The 20,441-nt window shown below is 44.8% G+C and overlaps 1 protein-coding gene across 1 annotated transcript in view; it reads right to left on the bottom strand.

Moving 5' to 3' along the window:
• The window catches only part of LOC106607018 (acyl-coenzyme A thioesterase 1), a 30,157-nt gene extending 10,702 nt beyond the window's left edge, over positions 1–19,455 (bottom strand). The window contains exons 1-3 of the mRNA XM_014203546.3: positions 18,889–19,455; positions 14,631–14,836; positions 1,540–1,932 (exon numbers count right to left, since the gene is read on the bottom strand). Of these exons, the coding sequence (XP_014059021.3) occupies positions 1,540–1,932; positions 14,631–14,836; positions 18,889–19,423 (1,134 nt within the window). The 5' untranslated portion in view covers positions 19,424–19,455. The remainder of the gene's footprint in view (positions 1–1,539; positions 1,933–14,630; positions 14,837–18,888) is intronic.
• Between the last annotated feature and the right edge of the window lie 986 nt (positions 19,456–20,441).

Genomic DNA, 20,441 nt, shown 5'->3' with positions numbered 1-20,441 from the left:
TAATCGGCCATTCCGATTAATCGGTCGACCTCTACCTCAGACTGGGGCGAAGGTTCACCTTCCAACAAGACAATGACCCTAAGCACAGAGCCAAGAATTTTTTTTTTTTTTACAACTTTTACTTCACTACGTTCCTAAAGAAAATATACTTTTTACTCCATACATTTTCCCCTGACACCCAAAATTATATATTTTGAATGCTTAGCAGGCAGGAAAATTGTCAAATTCACACCCTTATCGAGAAAACATCCCTGGTCATCCCTACTGCCTCTGATCTGGCAGACTCAATATGCTTAATTTGTAAATGATATCCGAGTGTGCCCCTGGCTATTCATAAATAAAAAAACAAGTGTGCCGTCTGGTTTGCTTAATATAAGAAATTAGAAATGATTTATACTTTTACTTTTGATTCTTAAGTATATTTTGGTAATTGATTAACTTTTGATACTCAATTATATTTAAAACCAAATAACTTTACTGAAGTTGTATTTTACTGGGTGACTTTCACTTGAGTCATTTTCTATTAAGGTATCTTTACTTTTACTCAAGTATGACAATTGGGTACTTTTTCCACCACTGCGTTTCCATTTTGAACCATTTCAAGTGTCTGAAGGTACAAACTGGAGAGTAAATCAAGTGCACCTATAGGCCTACCGCTAGCCAATCGGATTGCTCAGATCACCGTGTCTGCTGCTTCCTCGAGTGCACAGCAAAGTGATAATGTATTGGGCCTATAGCATACTGCAAAAATTACTGCTTTTAATAGGTTAATGTTGCATAGGCTTATGTTTAAGTCATGATTTAAAAAAACATGAACGGTAGAACTCGGCTCAAAAAAGGTTGGTGACGACTGTTCTAACAGGTATTGACTCAGAGGTGTGAATAATTATGTAAATGAGATATCTGTATCTCATTTTCAAAACATTTGCAAAAGTTTTTTTTTTTTTTTAAGTGTGTAAATGGGTGAGGGAAAAAAATACATTTAATCCATGTTGAATTCAGGCTCTGACAAAGGCTTTGAGGCTGATAAGCTAGATAAAGAGCAGTGATACTAGCAGGAGTAGTGTGCAGGTTTCTTCTTTTTCTCAGGCTTTAACACAACAAAATGTGGAATAAGACAAGGGGTATAAATACTTTCTGAAGGCATTGTATGTATGGAAGGTTGCATTCAAATCAAAAGTGTGTCTCTGCCTTTCAGTGTCTGCCTGCCAGCTAGTTTAGGCTAGTTAAGAATACTATAGTTATCACGTCATTGAGACAACTCTGACGCTCAAAGTTCCTCCATATTAGCAGCTCCTCCATAAGCATCTAGCTAGTATATAATTCAGTGAACTAACTTTACTATGCTGGTCAGAACAATGGAACGGAATAAAATAAATAGAGGTTCTGTTCAGAACGAAACTATTGGAAGTATAATTTCAGTTTCAACCCCTGCTATTCAGTAAAGGCAGTTTAGGCTGAAACCTCATGTGTTTATCTAGTAGTACTTGATTAAACTTTTTGCTATCAAAATGTTTGTGGTCAGGTTTATTTCCTTACCTCAAAGTTCTCTTTCCCATGATGCCTCAGCCGGGCGGCGGCCTGTTGGGCGAAGAGACAGCTGTTCCAGTTCCTGTCGTCCTCAGAGGCGGCGAAGAGGAACCTAGAACTGGAACGTTCTATTGGGATCACGGAACCGCGGTTCCCCTCAGTCTCTGGGTCCGGTAAGGCGTCTCGGATGTCAAGGATGCCGGACGGTGAGAAGGTGACGTTCTCAACGATAGGCGTGATGGAAGGGATGATGAGGTCTTTGTAGTGCAGTGGCACCACCGTATTAGCGTTGCTGCCGTTGATGCAGGCTGTGGCTGAGATGCCAGAGAGAAAAGAGGCCATGGACAGAGCCAGATCCCCACTCTTCGAGATGGACAGGATTCCTATTCCTGGACCCTGTACCTATAAAAACAACAAAATAAAATCTGTTTTATTATCACAGGGGTTAAAGCAAAACAAACATACCAGATCGATTGTCTGGGGTCAAGTTAACCTCCCCATTAATGTAGAAAGTGATGACCAAGGTTTTATGAATGAGGATCATTTTGTTAATGATAGAGTATGATGGCGCCGACAGACATGGCAGCTCTGCTTCTAGCTCCTTAGCAACTTTGCAGTATTTTGTTTGTGTGTTATTTCTTACATTAGCCAATAATTGTTTTGGTGTTATTACATACAGCCAGAAATAACTTTTGGATATCAGAGCGGCGCTAACTCACCAGCATTACGACTTCCCAAATTGGAGCCTTTGTTCTTACCCCCCAGGGCAATTGAACTTATCCCAGAGGCTGCTCCAAGTGTACTTCTAGTCCGACTCAGGCGGCGACCACACCATCCACCACTTCCGAGTATATTACTCGCTAATGTTCAGTCTCTGGACAATAAAGTAGACGAGCTCAGGGCGAGGATCTCCTTCCAGAGAGACATCAGGGACTGTAACATACTCTGTTTCACTGAATCATGGCTCTCTCAGGATATAATGTCCCCATTCATACAGCTAGCTGGGTTCTCAGTTCATCACACAGACAAGAATAAAGAACTCTCCGGGAAGAAGAAAGGCGGTGGTTTAGGTTTCATGATAAACAACTCATTGTGTGATTGTGATAACATACAGAAACTCAAATATTTTTGTACACCTGACTAGAACACTTCAATCAAATGCCGAGCGTATTACCTCCCAAGAGAATTCTCTTTGGTTATGGTCACAGTCGTGTATATTCCGCCTCAAGCCGATACCACGACAGCCCTAAAGGAACTACACTGGACTATATGCAAACTGGCAACCACATACCCTGAGGCCGCATTTATTGTAGCTGGGGATTTTAACAAAGCAAATGAGGAAAACACTACCTAAGTTCTATCAACACATTGACTGTAGTACTCGCTCTTGAAAAACACTAGACCACTGCTACTCCCCCTTTCAAGATGCCTGCAACGCCCTCCCTTCTGCAAAATCTGATCACAACTCCATTTGCTCCTCCCTTACTATAGGCAGAAACTCAAACAGGAAGTACCAGTGCTAAGGTCTATTCAATGTTGGTCTGACCAATCGGAATCCATGCTTCAACATTGTTTTGATCATGAGGACTGGGCTGTGTTCCATGTAGCCTCAGAGTAACATTAACGTATACAAAGACACGGTGACAGAGTTAATCAGGAAGTGTATAGGGGATGATGTTCCCATGGTGACTTAAAACCTACCAAAACCAGAAACTGTGGATAGATGGCAACATTCGCGCAAAACTGAAAGTGCAAACCGCAATTAACCATGGAAAGGTGACTGGGAATATGGTTGAATACAAACAGTGTAGTTATTCCCTCCACAAGACAATCAAACAGGAAAAACATCAGTACAGAGACAAAGAGGAGTCACAATTCAACAGCTCAGACAAGACGTATGTGGCAGGGTCTACAGACAATTACAATGGGAAAACCAGCCACGAAGCGAAAACCAACGTCTGGCTCCCAGACAAGCTAAACACCTTCTTCGCCCGCTTTGAGGATAACACAGTGCCACTGACGCGGACCGCTCCCAAGGCCTGTGGGCTCTCGTTCTCCGTGGCCGATATCAGTAAGACATTTAAGCGTGTTAACACTCGCACGGCTGCCGGACCAGACGGCATCCCTAGCCGCGTCCTCAGAACATGCGCAAACCAGCTGGCTGGAGTGTTTACGGATATATTCAATCTCTCCCTATCCCAGTCTGCTGTCCCCACTTGCTTCAAGATGTTCACCATTGTTCCTGTACCCAAGAAAGCAAAGGTAACTGAACTAAATGACTATCACCCGTAGCACTCATTTCTGTCATCATGAAGAGCTTTGAGAGGCTAGTTAAGGATCATATCACCTCTACCTTCGCTGACACCCTCGACCCACTTCAATTTGCTTACCGCCCCAATAGATCCACAGAAGATGCAATCGCCATCGCACTGCCCTTTCCCATCTGGACAAGAGGAATACCTATGTAAGAATGCTGTTCATTGACTACAGCTCAGCTTTCAACACCATAGTACCCTCCAAGCTCATCATTAAGCTCGGGGCCCTGGGTCTGAACCCCGCCCTGTACAATTGGGTCCTGGACTTCCTGACGGGCTGCCCCCAGGTGGTGAAGGTAGGAAACAACATCTCCACTTCACCGTTCCTCAACACTGGGGCCCCACAAGGGTGCGTGCTCAGCTCCCTCCTGTACTCCCTGTTTACCCATGACTGAGTGGCCATGCACGCCTCTAACTCAATCATCAAGTTCCTCAGCGTACACATCACTGACAATCTGAAATGATCCACCCACAAACACTGTGTTGAAGGCACAACAGCACCTCCTCAACCTCAGGAGGCTAAAGAAATTTGTCTGGGCCCCTATAACCCTCACAAACATTTACAGATGCACAATTGAGAGCATCCTGTCGGGCTATATCACCGCCTGGTACAGCAACTGCACCGCCCGCAACCGCAGGGCTCTCCAGAGGGTGGTGCAGTCTGCACAACGCATCACCGGGGGCACACTGCCTACCCTCCAGGACACCTACAGCACCCAATGTCACAGGAAGGCCAAAAAGATCATCAAGGACATCAACCACCTGAGCCACGGCCTGTTCACCCCGCTAACATCCAGAAAGCGAGGTCATTGCAGTTGCATCAAAGCTGGAGCCGAGAGACTGAAAAACAGCTTCTATCACAAGGCCATCAGACTGTTAAATAGCCATCATTAGCTGGCAACCACCCGGTTACTCAACACCGCACCTTAGAGACTGCTGCCCTATCTACACTGTTCAAAAAAAGAAAGGGAACACTAAAATAACACATCCTAGATCTGAATGAATGAAATAATCTTATTTAATACTTTTTTCTTTACATAGTTGAATGTGCTGACAACAAAATCACACAAAAATAATCAATGGAAATCAAATTTATCAACCCATGGAGGTCTGGATTTGGAGTCACACTCAAAATTAAAGTGGAAACCCACACTACAGGCTGATCCAACTTTGATGTAATGTCCTTAAAACATGTCAAAATGAGGCTCAGTAGTGTGTGTGGCCTCCACGTGCCTGTATGACCTCCCTACAACGCCTGGCCATGCTCCTGATGAGGTGGCGGATGGTCTCCTGAGGGATCTCCTCCCAGACTTGGACTAAAGCATCTGTCAACTCCTGGACAGTCTGTGGTGCAACGTGGCGTTGGTGGATGGAGCGAGACATGATGTCCCAGATGTGCTCAATTGGATTCAGGTCTGGGGAACGGGTGGGCCAGTCCATAGCATCAATGCCTTCCTCTTGCAAGAACTGCTGACACACTCCAGCCACATGAGGTCTAGCATTGTCTTGCATTAGGAGGAACCCAGGGCCAACCGCACCAGCATATGGTCTCACAAGGGGTCTGAGGATCTCATCTCGATACCTAATGGCAGTCAGGCTACCTCTGGCGAGCACATGGAGGGCTGTGCGGCCACCCAAAAGAAATGCCACCCCACACCATGACTGACCCACCGCCAAACCGGTCATGCTGGAGGATGTTGCAGGCAGCAGAACGTTCTCCACGGCGTCTCCAGACTCTGTCACGTCTGTCACATGTGCTCAGTGTGAACCTGCTTACATCTGTGAAAAGCACAGGGCGCCAGTGGCGAATTTGCCAATCTTGGTGTTCTCTGGCAAATGCCAAACGTCCTGCACGGTGTTGGGCTGTAAGCACAACCCCCACCTGTGGACGTCGGGCCCTCATACCACCCTCATGGAGTCTGTTTCTGACCGTTTGAGCAGACACATGCACATTTGTGGCCAGCTGGAGGTCATTTTGCAGGGCTCTGGCAGTGCTCCTCCTGCTCCTCCTTGCACAAAGGCGGAGGTAGCGGTCCTGCTGCTGGGTTGTTGCCCTCCTACGGCCTCCTCCACGTCTCCTGATGTACTGGCCTGTCTCCTGGTAGCGCCTCCATGCTCTGGACACTACGCTGACAGACACAGCAAACCTTCTTGCCACAGCTCGCATTGATGTGCCATCCTGGATGAGCTGCACTACCTGAGCCACTTGTGTGGGTTGTAGACTCCATCTCATGCTACCACTAGAGAGAAAGCACCACCAGCATTCAAAAGTGACCAAAACATCAGCCAGGAAGCATAGGAACTGAGAAGTGGTCTGTGGTCACCACCTGCAGAACCACTCCTTTATTGGGGGTGTCTTGCTAATTGTTTATAATTTCCACCTGTTGTCTATTCCATTTTCACAACAGCATGTGAAATTTATTGTCAATCAGTGTTGCTTCCTAAGTGGACAGTTTGATTTCACAGAAGTGTGATTGACTTGGAGTTACATTGTGTTGTTTAAGTGTTCCCTTTTTTTTTTGAGCAGTGTATATACATAGCATTGGAATCATCGGTCACTTTAATAATGTTTACATACTGCTTTACTCATCTCATACTGTATTCTATTTCACTGTATTTTAGTCAATACCACTCTGATATGGCTCATCCCAATATTTAGATATTCCATTGTTTTACTTTTAGATTTGTGAATTATTAGATAATACTGCACTGTTGGAGCTAGGAACAAGCATTTCACTACACCCGCAATAACATCTGCTAAATATGTGTATGTGGCCAATAAAATGTGACAATTTTATTTTGATTTGATTAAAAGTATTAAACTGCGGGTTTGACCAATTCTAGTCCCCTTAGGGTCTGGGATTCTCCTCGGGGGAATTTCTATGTATAAGGACTGAGAAGCTCAGTTACGGTGACTTTAACGTATATTCTACACCAAAATGAATGAAAATAAAAATGCTGACAAAATCTCAAAACTAATATCCACCTCCAGAAATAAGCCAAATAAATGTTTAGAAAAAATCCACACCATCCCACAATGAGGTTTAGACATTTTTGCAAAAGTGTTAAAAATAAACTGAAATATCACATTTACATAAGTATTCAGACCCTTTACTCAGTACGTTGTTGAAGCACCTTTGGCAGCAATTACAGCCTCGAGTCTTCTTGGGTATGACGCTACAAGCTTGGCACACCGGTATTTGGTGAGTTTCTCCCATTCTTCTCTGCAGATGCTCTCAAGTTCTGTCAGGTTGGATGGGGAGCGTCGCTGCACAGCTAATGTTCAAGTCTCTCCAGAGATTTTCCATGGGGTTCAAGTCCGGGCTCTGGCTGGGCCACTTAAAGACATTCAAAGACTTGCCCCGAAGTCAGTCCTGAGTTGTCTTGGCTGTGTGCTTAGGGTCGTTGTCCTGTTGGAAGGTGAACCTTCACCGCAATCTGAGGTCCGGAGTGCTCTGTAGCAGGTTTTCATTAAGGATCTCTGCTCCGTTCATTTTTCCCCTCGATCCTGACTAGTCACCCAGTCCCTGCCGTTGAAAAACATCCCCACCATGCTTCACCGTAGGGATGGTGCCAGGTTTCCTCCAGATGTGACGTTTGGCATTCAGGCCAAAGAGTTCAATCTTGGTTTCATCAAACCAGAGAATCTTGTTTCTCATAATCAGAGTCTTTAGGTGCCTTTTGGCAAACTTCAAGCGGGCTGTCAGGTGCCTTTTACTGAGGAGTGGTTTCTGTCTGGCCACTACCATAAAGACCTGATTGGTGGAGTGCTGCAGAGATGGTTGTCCTTCTGGAAGGTTCTCCCATCTCCATAAAGGAACACTGGAGCTAACCAAGGCCCTTCTCCCCCGATTGATCAGTTTGGCAGGCCGCCAGCTCTAGGAAGAGTCTTGGTGTTTCCAAACTTCTTCCATTTAAGAATGATGGAGGCCACTGTGTTCTTCGGAAACTTCAATGCTGCAGACATTTTTTGTTACCCTTCCCCAGATCTGTGCCTCGACACAATCCTGTCTCGGAGCTCTACGGACAATTACTTCAACCTCATGGCTTGGTTTTTGCTCTGACATGCACTGTCAACTGTGGGACCTAATATAGATAGGTGTGTGCCTTTCCAAATCATGTCCAATCAATTGAATTTACCACAGGTGGAACCCAATCAAGTTGTAGAAACATCAAGGATGATCAATGGAAGGAGGATATACCGGAGCTCAATTTCGAGTATCATAGCAAAGGGTCTGAATACTTACAGTTGAAGTCGGAAGTTTACATACACTCAGGTTGGAGTCATTAAAACTCGTTTTTCAACCACTCCACAAATCTCGTTAAATAAAATAACATTTTATTGGTCACATACACATGGTTAGCAGATAATGCGAGTGTAGCGAAATGCTTGTGCTTCTATTTCTGACCATGCAGTAATATCTAACAAGTAATCTAACAATTTCACAACAACTACATTGTGTGTGTATAAGTGTAAAGGAATGAATAAGAAGATGTACATAAAAATATATACGGATGAGCGATGGCCGAACGGAATAGGCAAGATGCAGTAGATGGTATAGAGTACAGTATATACATATGAGATTAGTAATGTAGGGGATGTAAACATTATATAAAGTGGCATAGTTTAAAGTGACTAGTAATACATTTATTACATCCAATTTTTTATTATTAAAGTGGCTAGAGGTTTGAGTCAGTATGTTGGCAGCAGCCACTCAATGTTAGTGATAGCTGTTTAACAGTCTGATGGCCTTGATAGCTGTTTTTCAGTCCCAGCTTTGATGCACCTGTACTGACCTCGCCTTCTGGATGATAGCGGGGTGAACAGGCAGTGGCTCGGGTGGTTGTTGTCCTTGATGATCTTTTTGGCCTTCCTGTGACATCGGGTAGTGTAGGTGTCCTGGAAAGCAGGTAGTTTGCCCCCGGTGATGCGTTGTGCAGACCTCACTACCCTCTGGAGAGCCTTACGGTTGTGGGCGGAGCAGCTGCCGTACCAGGCGGTGATACAGCCTGACAGGATGCTCTCGATTGTGCATCTATAAAAGTCTGTGAGTGTTTTTGGTGACAAGCCAAATTGCTTCAGCCTCCTGAGGTTGAAGAGGTGCTGTTGCGCCTTCTTCACCACGCTATCTGTGTGGGTGGACCATTTCAGTTTGTCTTTGATGTGTACGCCGAAGAACTTAAAAAACTTTCCACCTTCTCCACTTGTTAACCAACTATAGTTCTGGGAAATCAGTTCGGAAATCTACTTTGTGCATGACACAGGTAATTTTTCCAACAATTGTTTACAGACAGATTATTTCACTTATAATTCACTGTATCACAATTCCAGTGGGTCAGAAGTTTACATACACTATGTTGACTGTGCCTTTAAACAGCTTGGAACATTTCAGAAAATTATGTCATGGCTTTAGAAGCTTCTGATAGGCTAATTGACATCATTTGAGTTAATTGGAGGTGTACCTGTGGATGTATTTCAAGTCCTAAACTCAGTGCCTCTGCTTAACATCATGGGAAAATCTAAAGAAATCAGCCAAGACCGCAGAAAGAATATTGTAGACCTCCACAAGTCTTGTTCATCCTTGGGAGTAATTTCCAAACTCCTGAAGATAGCACGTTCATCTGTACAAACAATAGAACGCAAGTATAAACACCATGGGACCACGCAGCCGTTATACCGCTCAGGAAGGAGACGTGTTCTGTCTCCTAGAGATGAACGTACTTTGGTGCGAAAAGTGCAAATCAATCCCAGAACAACAGCAAAGGACCTTGTGAAGATGCTGGAGGAAACGGGTACAAAAGTATCTATATCCACAGTAAAACAAGTCCTATATCGAAGTAACCAGAAAGGTCGCTCAGCAAGGAAGAAGCCACTGCTCTAAAACCGCCATAAAAAAGCCAGACTACGGTTTGCAACTGCACATTGGGACAAAGATCGTACTTTTTGGAGAAATGTCCTCTGGTTTGATGAAACAAAAATAGAACTATTTGGCAATAATGACCATCGTTATGTTTGGAGGAAAAAGGGGAAGGCTTGCAAGCCAAAGAACACCATCCCAACCGTGAAGCACGGGGGTGGCAGCATCATGTTGTGGGGGTGCTTTGCTGCAGGAGGGACTGGTGCACTTCACAAAATACATGGCATCATGAAGAAGGAAAATTATGTGGATATATTGAAGCAACATCTCAAGACATCAGTCAGGAAGTTACAGCTTGGTCGCAAATGGGTCTTCCAAATGGACAAATGACCCCAAGCATACTTCCAAAGTCAAGGACAACAAAGTCAAGGTATTGGAGTGGCCATCACAAAGCCCTGACCTCAATCCTATAGAAGATTTGTGGGCAGAACTGAAAAAGCGTGTGCGAGCAAGGAGGCCTACAAACCTGACCCAGTTACACCAGCTCTGTCAGGAGGAATGGGCCAAAATTCACCCAACTTATTGTAGGAAGCTTGTGGAAGGCTACCCAAAACGTTTGACCCAAGTTAAACAATTTAAAGGCAATGCTACCAAATACTAATTGAGTGTATGTAAACTTCTGACCCACTGGGAATGTGATGAAAGAAATAAAAGCTGAAATAAATTCTTCTCTCTACTATTATTCTGACATTTCACATTCTTAAAATAAAGTGGTGATCCTAACTGACCTAAAACAGGGAATTCTTACTAGGATTAAATGTCAGGAATTGTGAAAAACTGAGTTTAAATGTATTTGGCTAAGGTGTATGTAAACTTTAACACTATGTAAATAAGGTATGTTTTTTATTTTTAATACATTTGCAAAAATGTCTAAAAACCTGTTTTCTCTTTGTTATTATGGGGTATTGTGTGTAGATTGATGAAGGATTTAAAAAAAAATATCCATTTCAGAATAAGGCTGTAACGTGACAAGTGGGAAAAGTCAAGGGGTCTGAATACTTTCCGAATTTACTGTAAATGCCTTTTTACAACTACTAAAGAAAAATCACTGTCAGACCATACATCAAACTTGGTCCTCGGGACCCCAAGGGGTGCACGTTTTCGTTTTGGCCCTAGCACTACACAGCTGATTCAAGTAATCAACTCATCATCAGGATTGATCTTTTGAATCAGCTGTGCACCTTTTGGGGTCCGGAGGACCGAGTTTGGAAAACACTGCCCTATAGGTTCCTGATTTATACCTGGTTAAGATGGTGCCGGAGAAGAAGGCAGACGTTTTACCGATTGTGTTTTTTTGTTTGTTTGTTTATAACTTATTTTTTTACTTATTTTGTACATAACGTTGCCGCTACAGTCTCTTATGACTGAAAATAACTTCTAGACACCCGGACTGCGATTACTCACCACGGACTAGCAGAATCCTTTTTTTCCTTTCATGACTCTGACGAGCCCGACGCAAAGGATATACTGCTTCCTCTGGAACAGGCCCCGATCCCTGTGATCTGCGTTTAGAGGCGGCGGAGAAAAAGGGGCCGAAGGTCGGGCTGCCTTCTGAGAATTCGTAGGCGATGGAATAAACCCCCACTTCCCTCCATTCTGCTAGCAAACGTGCAATCTTTGGACAATAAAATCGACAAGTTACGCGGAAGATTAAACTACCAACGGGACATAAAAAAATCTAACATCTTATGCTTCACGGAGTTGTGGCTGAACGACGACAAAATCAACATACAGCTGGCTGGTTATACGATGTACCGGCAGGACAGAACAGCGGCATCTGGTAAGACAAGGGGCGGCGGTCTATGTATTTTTGTAAACAACAGCTGGTGCACGATATCTAAGGGAGTCTCGAGCTATTGCTCCCCTGAGGTAGAGGATCTCATGATAAGCTGTAGACCACACTACCGACTGAGAGAGTTTTCATCTGTATTCTTTGTAGTTGTTTACATACCACCACAGTCAGAGGCTGGCACTAATATAGCATTGAATGAGCTGTATTCCGCCATAAGCAAACAAGATAACCCTCACCCAGAGGCGGCGCTCCAACTAGCCGGGGACTTTAATGCAGGGAAACTTAAATCCATTTTACCAAATTTCTATCAGCATGTATTATGTGCAACCAGAGGAAAAAGAACCACCTATACTCCACACACAGAGACGCATACAAAGCTCTCCCTCGCCCTCCATTTGGCAAATCTGACCATAATAATATCCTCCTGATTCCTGCTTACAAGCAAAAATTAAAGCAGGAAGCACCAGTGACTAGATCCAATAAAAAAAGTAGTCAGAGGAAGCAGATGCTCAGCTACAGGACTGTTTTGCTAGCACAGACTGGAATATGTTCCGGGATTCCGCCGATGGCATTGAGGTGTACGCCACATCAGTCATTGGCATCATCAATAAGTGCATCTATGAAGTCGTCCCCACAGTGACCGTACGTACATACCCCAACCAGAAGCCATGGATTACAGGCAGCATCCACACCGAGCTAAAGGCTAGAGCTTCCGCTTTCATGGAGCGGGACTCTAACCCAGAGGCTAATAAGAAATCCCGCTATGCCCTCCAACGAACCATCACAGGCAAAGTGTTGATACAGGACTAAGATTGAATCGTACTACACCGGCTCTGACGCTCGTCGGATGTGGCAGGGCTTGCAAACCATTACAGACTACAAAGGGAAGCACTGCCGAGAGCTGCCCAGTGACAGAAGCCTAGCAGACGAGCTAAACTACTTCTATGCTCGCTCCGAGGGAAATAACACTGAAACATGCATGAGAGCACCAGCTGTTCCGGAAGACTGTGATCACACTCTCCGCAGCCGATGTGAGTAAGACCTTTAAACAGGTCAACATTCACAAGGCCGCAGGGCCAGACAGATTACCAGGACATGTACTGTGAGCATGCGCTGACCAACTGGCATTTTCAACCTCACCCTGTCCGAGTCTGTAATACCAACATGTTTTAAGCAGACCACCATAGTCCCTGTGCCCAAGAACACTAAGGTAACCTGCCTAAATGACTACCGACCTGTAGCACTCACGTCTGTAGCCATGAAGTGCTTTGAAAGGCTGGTCATGGCTCACATCAACACTATTGTCCCAGAAAGCCTGGATCCTGGACTTCCTGACGGGCAGCCCCAGGCGGTAAGGGTAGGTAACAACACATCCGCCACGCTGATCCTCAACACAGGGGCCTCTCAGGGGTGCGTGCTCAGTCCCCTCCTGTACTCCCTGTTCACTCATGACTGCACGGCCAGGGACTACAACACCATCATTACATTTGCTGATGACACAACTGTGATCACCGACAATGACGAGAAAGCCTATAGCGAGGAGGTCATAGACCTGGCTGTGTGGTGCCAGGACAACAACCTCTCAACGTGATCAAGACAAACGAGATGATTGTGGACTACAGGAAAAAGAGGACCAAGCACGCACTCATTCTCGTCGACGGGGCTGCAGTGGACCAAGTTCCTTGGTATCCACATCACCAACAAACTAACATGGTCCAAGCACACCAAAACAGTCGTGAAAAGGGCACGACAAAACCTATTCCCCCTAAGGAGACTGAAAAGATTTGGCAAGGGTCCTCAGATCCTCAAAAGGTTCTACAGCTGCACCATCGAGAGCATCCTGACTGGTTTCATCACTGCCTGGTATGGCAACTGCTCGGCCTCTGACCGCAAGGCACTACATTGGGTGGTGTGTACGGCCCAGTACATCACCGGGGCCAAGCTTCCTGCCATCCAGGACCTCTATACCAGGCGGTGTCAGAGGAAGGCCCTAAAAATTGTAAAAGACTCCAGTCACCCTAGTCATAGACTGTTCTCTCTGCTACGGCACAGCAAGCAGTACCGGAGCGCCAAGTCTAGGTCCAAGAGGCTTCTAAACAGCTTCTACCCCCAAGCCATAAGACTCCTGAACATCTAGTTAAACGGCTACCCAGACTATTTGCAGTGCCCTCCCACTGCTACTCTCTGTTGTCATCGATGCATGGTCACTTTAATAACTCTACATGTACATACTACCTCAACTAACCGGTGACCCCGCACATTGACTCTGTATCGGTACCCCCTGTAAATAGTCTCTCTAGTGTTATTTCACTGCAGCTCTTTAATTACTTTTCTCTCTTCTTGTCTATATTTTTTTGAAACTGCATTGTTGGTTAGGGGCTCATAAGTAAGCATTTCACTGTAAGGTCTACTACACCTGCTGTAGTCGGCGAATATGACTAATAAAATTTGATTTGATTACCAGATTAGGAAAAGCCCCAGGGGAAACAATTTGCCCCACCACTCTGGAACCTGTGGTGTCACCTCCGCATCATCGGTCCCAAAAATATCATTATTGTAGTGGGGCGCAGATGCAGTTTGTCAAACATGTGGGTCAAAAATCACTGATGTATTGCAATGAAATTGGCATAAAACACAACCATTTACTTAAGGACTCGAAACCCAAAATTAGGGACTTATGACTTGACCCGAGCTATTGAATTTGGAACTTTACGAGACTTGCCCATTATTACTTGGGACTTGACTCGAGACTCGAATGTTAAGACTTGCTTAGGGCTTTCAAAATTGTGACTTGGTCTCACCTCTGTTAGGTGGTCCCTGATGAATTTGCTAACACAAATGGGGTCCCGCCCCCAAAAAGTTGGAGAGCCCCTGGTGTAGAGCAAACAGAAGCCACTAGATAGTAGCATTTACACAGCTAACAAAATATTGAAGCATAGTGAGAGGAACCTCAAGGTGACATTTTCTTCTCATGGAACAAATGGCCTATATTCACAATGTGTCTGAGTTAAGAGTGCTGGACACTACACTCAGATGTTTTATGAGTACAGGCAGTGATTTTCTTCCTCCACTAACCTGTGGCTGTCGCCTCAGGAAAGTGATTGCCTCTTCAAAGTACTCCAGGTCAAAGTATTTGGGCACGGTTCTGGGCATGTCCTGGAAGCCATAGTAGGCCAGAGCCAGAACCACAATGCCTTTGTTAGCCAGCAGACTGGCCCGGACCTCTGATATACCTCCACCCAGAGTATACACATCCAGTACACCGGGGAATGGACCCTGCCCTGTGAGGTTTGGGGAATAAAAGAGAGTGAATAACAGAGAAATGTAGGACTGTTTTGTTACTCACTGCAGGTGGAGATGCTTTCTGGCCTACCTATATAAAACCTATGCAATGCAAAGTAGGCTTTGTTATCTAATGCCTTGATCATACAGACAGTGTCAATTCTTCCCTGTGGCTCACTGTCTTCCCTGTGGCTCAGTTGGTAGAGCATGGTGTTTGCAACGCCAGCATGGTGTGTGCAACGCTAGGGTTGTGGGTTCGATTCCCACGGGGGGCCAGTACAATAAAAAAATGTATGAAATGTATGCATTCACTACTGTAAGTCTCTCTGGATAAGAGCGTCTGCTAAATTACTAAAATGTAAATGTCATTGGATTTTGGTACACATGAAGTTTGCCTTGCAGCGTTGCAGTTTTTTATTTATTTATTTATTTAACCAGGTAGGCAAGTTGAGAACAAGTTCTCATTTACAATTGCGACCTGGCCAAGATAAAGCAAAGCAGTTCGACAACATACAAAAACACAGAGTTACACATGGAGTAAAACAACATACAATCAATGATACAGTAGACAAAAATAAGACTATATACAATGTGAGCAAATGATGTGAGATAAGGGAGGTAAAGGCAAAAAAAGGCCATGGTGGCAAAGTAAATAAAGTATAGCAAGTAAAACACTGGAATGGTAGAATTATAATTTGAAGAAAGTTCAAAGTTCAAATATAAATAATATGGTGCAAAGGAGCAAAATAATAAATTAAATAAATACAGTAGGGGAAGAGGTAGTAGTTTGGGCTAAATTATAGATGGGCTATGTACAGGTGCAGTGATCTGGGAGCTGCTCTGATAGCTGGTGCTTAAAGCTAGTGAGGGAGATAAGTGTTTCCAGTTTCAGAGATTTTTGTAGTTCGTTCCAGTCATTGGCAGCAGAGAACTGGAAGGAGAGACGACCAAAGGAGGAGTTGGCTTTAGGGGTGACCAGAGAGATATACCTGCTGGAGCGCGTGCTACAGGTGGGTGCTGCTATGGTGACCAGTGAGCGGAGATAAGGGGGGACTTTACCTAGCAGGGTCTTGTAGATGACCTGGAGCCAATGTGTTTGGCGACGATTATGAAGCGAAGGCCAGCCAACGAGAGCGTACAGGTCGCAGTGGTGGGTAGTATATGGGGCTTTGGTGACAAAACGGATGGCACTGTGATAGACTGCATCCAGCTTGTTGAGTAGGGTATTGGAGGCTATTTTGTAAATGACATCGCCGAAGTCGAGGATTGGTAGGATGGTCAGTTTTACAAGGGTATGTTTGGCAACATGAGTGAAGGATGCTTTGTTGCGAAATAGGAAGCCAATTCTAGATTTAACTTTGGATTGGAGATGATTGATGTGAGTCTGGAAGGAGAGTTTACAGTCTAACCAGACACCTAGGTATTTGTAGTTGTCCACAAATTCTAAGTCAGAACCATCCAGAGAAGTGATGCTGGACAGGCAGGCAGACAGGTGCAGGCAGCGATCGGTTGAAGAGCATGCATTTAGTTTTACTTGTATTTAGGAGCAGTTGGAGACCACGGAAGGAGAGTTGTATGGCATTGAAGCTCGTCTGGAGGGTTGTTAACACAGTGTCCAAAGAAGGGCCAGAAGTATACAGAATGGTGTCGTCTGCGTAGAGGTGGATCAGAGATTCACCAGCAGCAAGAGCGACATCATTGATGTATACAGAGAAAAGAGTTGGCCCAAGAATTGAACCCTGTGGTACCCCCATAGAGACTGCCAGAGGTCCGGACAGCAGGCCCTCCGATTTGACACACTGAACTCTATCAGAGAAGTAGTTGGTGAACCAGGCGACGCAATCGTTTGAGAAACCAAGGCTACTGAGTCTGCCGATGAGGATGTGGTGATTAACAGAGTCAAAAGCTTTGGCCAGGTCAATGAATAAGGCAGCACAGTATTGTTTCTTATCGATGGCGGTTACGATGTCGTTTAGGACCTTGAGCGTGGCTGAGGTGCACCCATGACCAGCTCTGAAACCAGATTGCATAGCGGAGAGGGTGCGGTGGGATTCGAAATGGTCGGTAATCTGTTTGTTGACTTGGCTTTCGAAGACCTTAGAAAGGCAGGGTAGGATGGATATAGGTCTGTAGCAATTTGGATCAAGAGTGTCACCTCCTTTGAAGAGGGAGATGACAGCAGCTGCTTTCCAATCTATGGGAATCTCAGACGACACGAAAGAGAGGTTGAACAGGCTAGTAATAGGGGTTGCAATAATTTCGGCAGATAATTTTAGAAAGAAAGGGTCCAGATTGTCAAGCCCAGCTGATTTGTAGGGGTCCAGATTTTGCAGCTCTTTCAGAACATCAGCTGAATGGATTTGGGAGAAGGAGAAATGGGGGAGGCTTGGGCGAGTAGCTGTGGGGGGTGCAGTGCTGTTGAATGCAGTAGGGGTAGTTAGGTGGAAAGCATGGCCAGCCGTAGAAAAATGCTTATTGAAATTCTCAATTATAGTGGGCTTATCGGTGGTGACAAAGTTTCCTATCCTCAGTGCAGTGGGCAGTTGGGAGGAGGTGTTCTTATTCTCCATGGACTTTACAGTGTCCCAGAACTTTTTAGAGTTTAAGTTGCAGGAAGCTAATTTCTGTTTTAAAAAGCTAGCCTTGGCGTTTCTAACTGCCTGTGTGTATTGGTTTCTAACTTCTCTGAAAAGTTGCATATCGCGGGGGCAGTTCGATGCTAATGCAGAACGCCACAGGATATTTTTGTGTTGGTTAAGGGCGGTCAGGTCTGGGGAGAACCAAGGGCTATATCTGTTCCTGGTTCTACATTTCTTGAAAGGGGCATGCTTATATAAGATGGTGAGGAAGGCATTTAAAAAAAAAATAACCAGACATCCTCTACTGACGGGATGAGGTCAATATCTTTCCAGGATACAAGGGCCAGGTCGATTAGAAAGGCTTGCTCGTTGAAATGTTTCAGGGAGCGTTTGACAGTGATGAGTGGAGGTCGTTTGACCTCTGAACCATTACGGGTGCAGGCAATGAGGCAGTGATCGCTGAGATCTTGGTTGAAAACAGCAGAGGTGTATTTAGAGGGCACGTTGGTTAGGATGATATCTATGAGGGTGCCAGTGTTTGCGGCTTTGGGGTTGTACCTGGTGGGTTCATTAATAATTTGTGTGAGATTGAGGGCATCAAGCTTGGATTGTAGGATGGCTGGGGTGTTAAGCATGTCCCAGTTTAGGTCACCTAGTAGCACGAGCTCTGAAGATAGATGGGGGGCAAACAGTTCACATATGGTGTCCAGAGCACAGCTAGGGGCCGAGGGGGGTCTATAGCAGGCGGCGACGGTGAGAGACTTGTTTTTGGAGAGGTGGATTTTTAAAAGTAGAAGTTCAAATTGTTTGGGTACAGACCTGGATAGCAGGACAGAGCTCTGCAGGCTAACTCTGCAGTAGATAGCAACACCGCCCCCTTTGGTCGTTCTATCTTGTCTGAAAACGTTGTAGTTAGGGATGAAGATTTCAGAGTTTTTGGTGGACTTCCTAAGCCAAGATTCAGACACAGCTTGGCCATCCGGGTTGGCAGAGTGTGCTAAAGCAGTGAATAAAACAAACTTAGGGAGGAGGCTTCTAATGTTAACATGCATGAAACCAAGGCTATTACGGTTACAGAAGTTGTGGTGCATACGTTGGATTTATTGAACGTAAGCATCAAACTGTATGCGTAGAGGGCTTGACAGAAATGGTAGCAGAAGGTGAATGTTTAACTTTTGTTGCACACACATCCAGATGATGCTGCGTACCATTTTGCACAATGCAATGACGCTGTCCGTGTGATCAAGGCATAAGTTTATAGGCCTTCTAAACTGTAATTTGTGTTTTTCTTAGGAGAGCTCACAACAAAATATTCAGACACTTTTCAATCATAATATAGGCCCCTTCGTTAAACAGGTATGAATACAGTACATAACAATCTATGGATTTCTATTTCCTTAGAACTTAATCCTGGTCCCATAACCACAAAAATATAATTTCCCACTTCAGGGCATTTTGAATTGCCTACTAACCGGGTGGTAGAAAGAGGACTCCCCGAATTCTCCCTTCTTTCATGCCCAACGGTATTCTCCTTACCCCTTCCGTCATGAACCGCCTCTCGTTGGTCTCTGTGGCCAAGAGCTCACCTGTGTCCCCATGCAGCACTTCTATGTCAACCATCATTGAAGCCAAAACATTTTTTTTTAACAGTTTGCTGTGTGGAGTCTCGGCCGCCATGGCCCAAAACAAGCCCATGGATTCAACTCCCGTGTAGCTGCCGCCCAGAGAGGGAGCGCGACACAGGTCCACCTGTCCGCTAGCATCTGCAGCGACCAGAGCGGAAGCTCTGAAGATGACCCCTTTATCGTCCTTGAGTTTGGACCTCAACTCTACTTTCTGGTGGGGAGAAAGTCCATCTACCTTCACGTGCACCGGTTCGTCGAAGAAACAGCGAGGGCTGGGGAGAAGCCGGACGCAAACCTGTTGCGAATTCGACCTCAGTGATGTTTGAAACCGTATAAACCATATTTTTGCGATAACTTCACGGCAAGCCCGTTGATGCAACATGGCCACAGATAGAACAAGTAGCCAGATGTTTCACCGGATGTATAAATCTGAAGCATCCGGTTGAAACGTCCCCTCGGTTTTCACTAGATGGATACAGCTTTTGTCATAGTTCACTTTTCGTAAATTAGGAGAATTAACATAGCAGGTTAGGAATAGAGTTAAGGGTTAGCTAATATGCACTTTTGACGTTAATTTGACAAAAGCTGTAGCCACAGCATACTGTCTTCGCTATATCCCTTCTAGCCATGACCTTTCCACTAACCACCAAATATGGCGAGGTATCATTGGCCGTGTTCGAGAGCATCAAAATGACAGCAGATTGACTGCCGGATCTACAAATCACCTTGCGTCATACAGTACATAAGAACTCACTACAATTTGTAGGTCAGTCAATCACAATGGTACGTTGCGGTTTTGATCCTCTCGAACACGGTCATAGTCTTACGTCAATTCGGTTCACCCTTACGCGACGCTCGTCCGTCAACCGATCTTGGAGTCATGGCTAGAAGGAATCCAGCTATTGTCAAATTGACGTCAGATGTAACTTTTCGTAGCGGTTTATGAGAATTTACGCAGCAGGTTAGGAAAATGTACGTCGCAGGTTAGGTTAATTACTTTAATGTTAGGAAACGAGTTGGGGTTAGCTAAAATGCTAAAAAAAAAAAAATCGACTTTTGACGTTAACTTGCCAAAAGCTGTATCTCTTCTAGCTATGATCAGATCTTGGTATGTTTGCAGACATGGCTAGGAGTCAAGCTTTTGGAAAAATTGCATTTTAGTTAACCCTAACCCTTTTCCTAACCATAACCGAATGATCCTAACCGGCTACGTTAATTATTTTTTGTTGTTGCCAGCACTGAAGACATCTATATCGTCAGCTAATACAGCACTAGTAAAGGCCCAGTGCACTACTTTTGTGAACAGATTTAAACTAAATGTATTGGAGTGTTTACCAGCATTTGTAACTTGAGTCTGATAATTGTCTGTACGAAACAGTTCATCTGATAATACTTGTTGG

The sequence above is a fragment of the Salmo salar genome, chromosome 06, assembly GCF_965601325.2.
Source record: "Salmo salar chromosome 06, fSalSal1, whole genome shotgun sequence".
NCBI lineage: Eukaryota > Metazoa > Chordata > Actinopteri > Salmoniformes > Salmonidae > Salmo > Salmo salar.
This window is presented reverse-complemented; position numbering and strand designations above follow the sequence as displayed.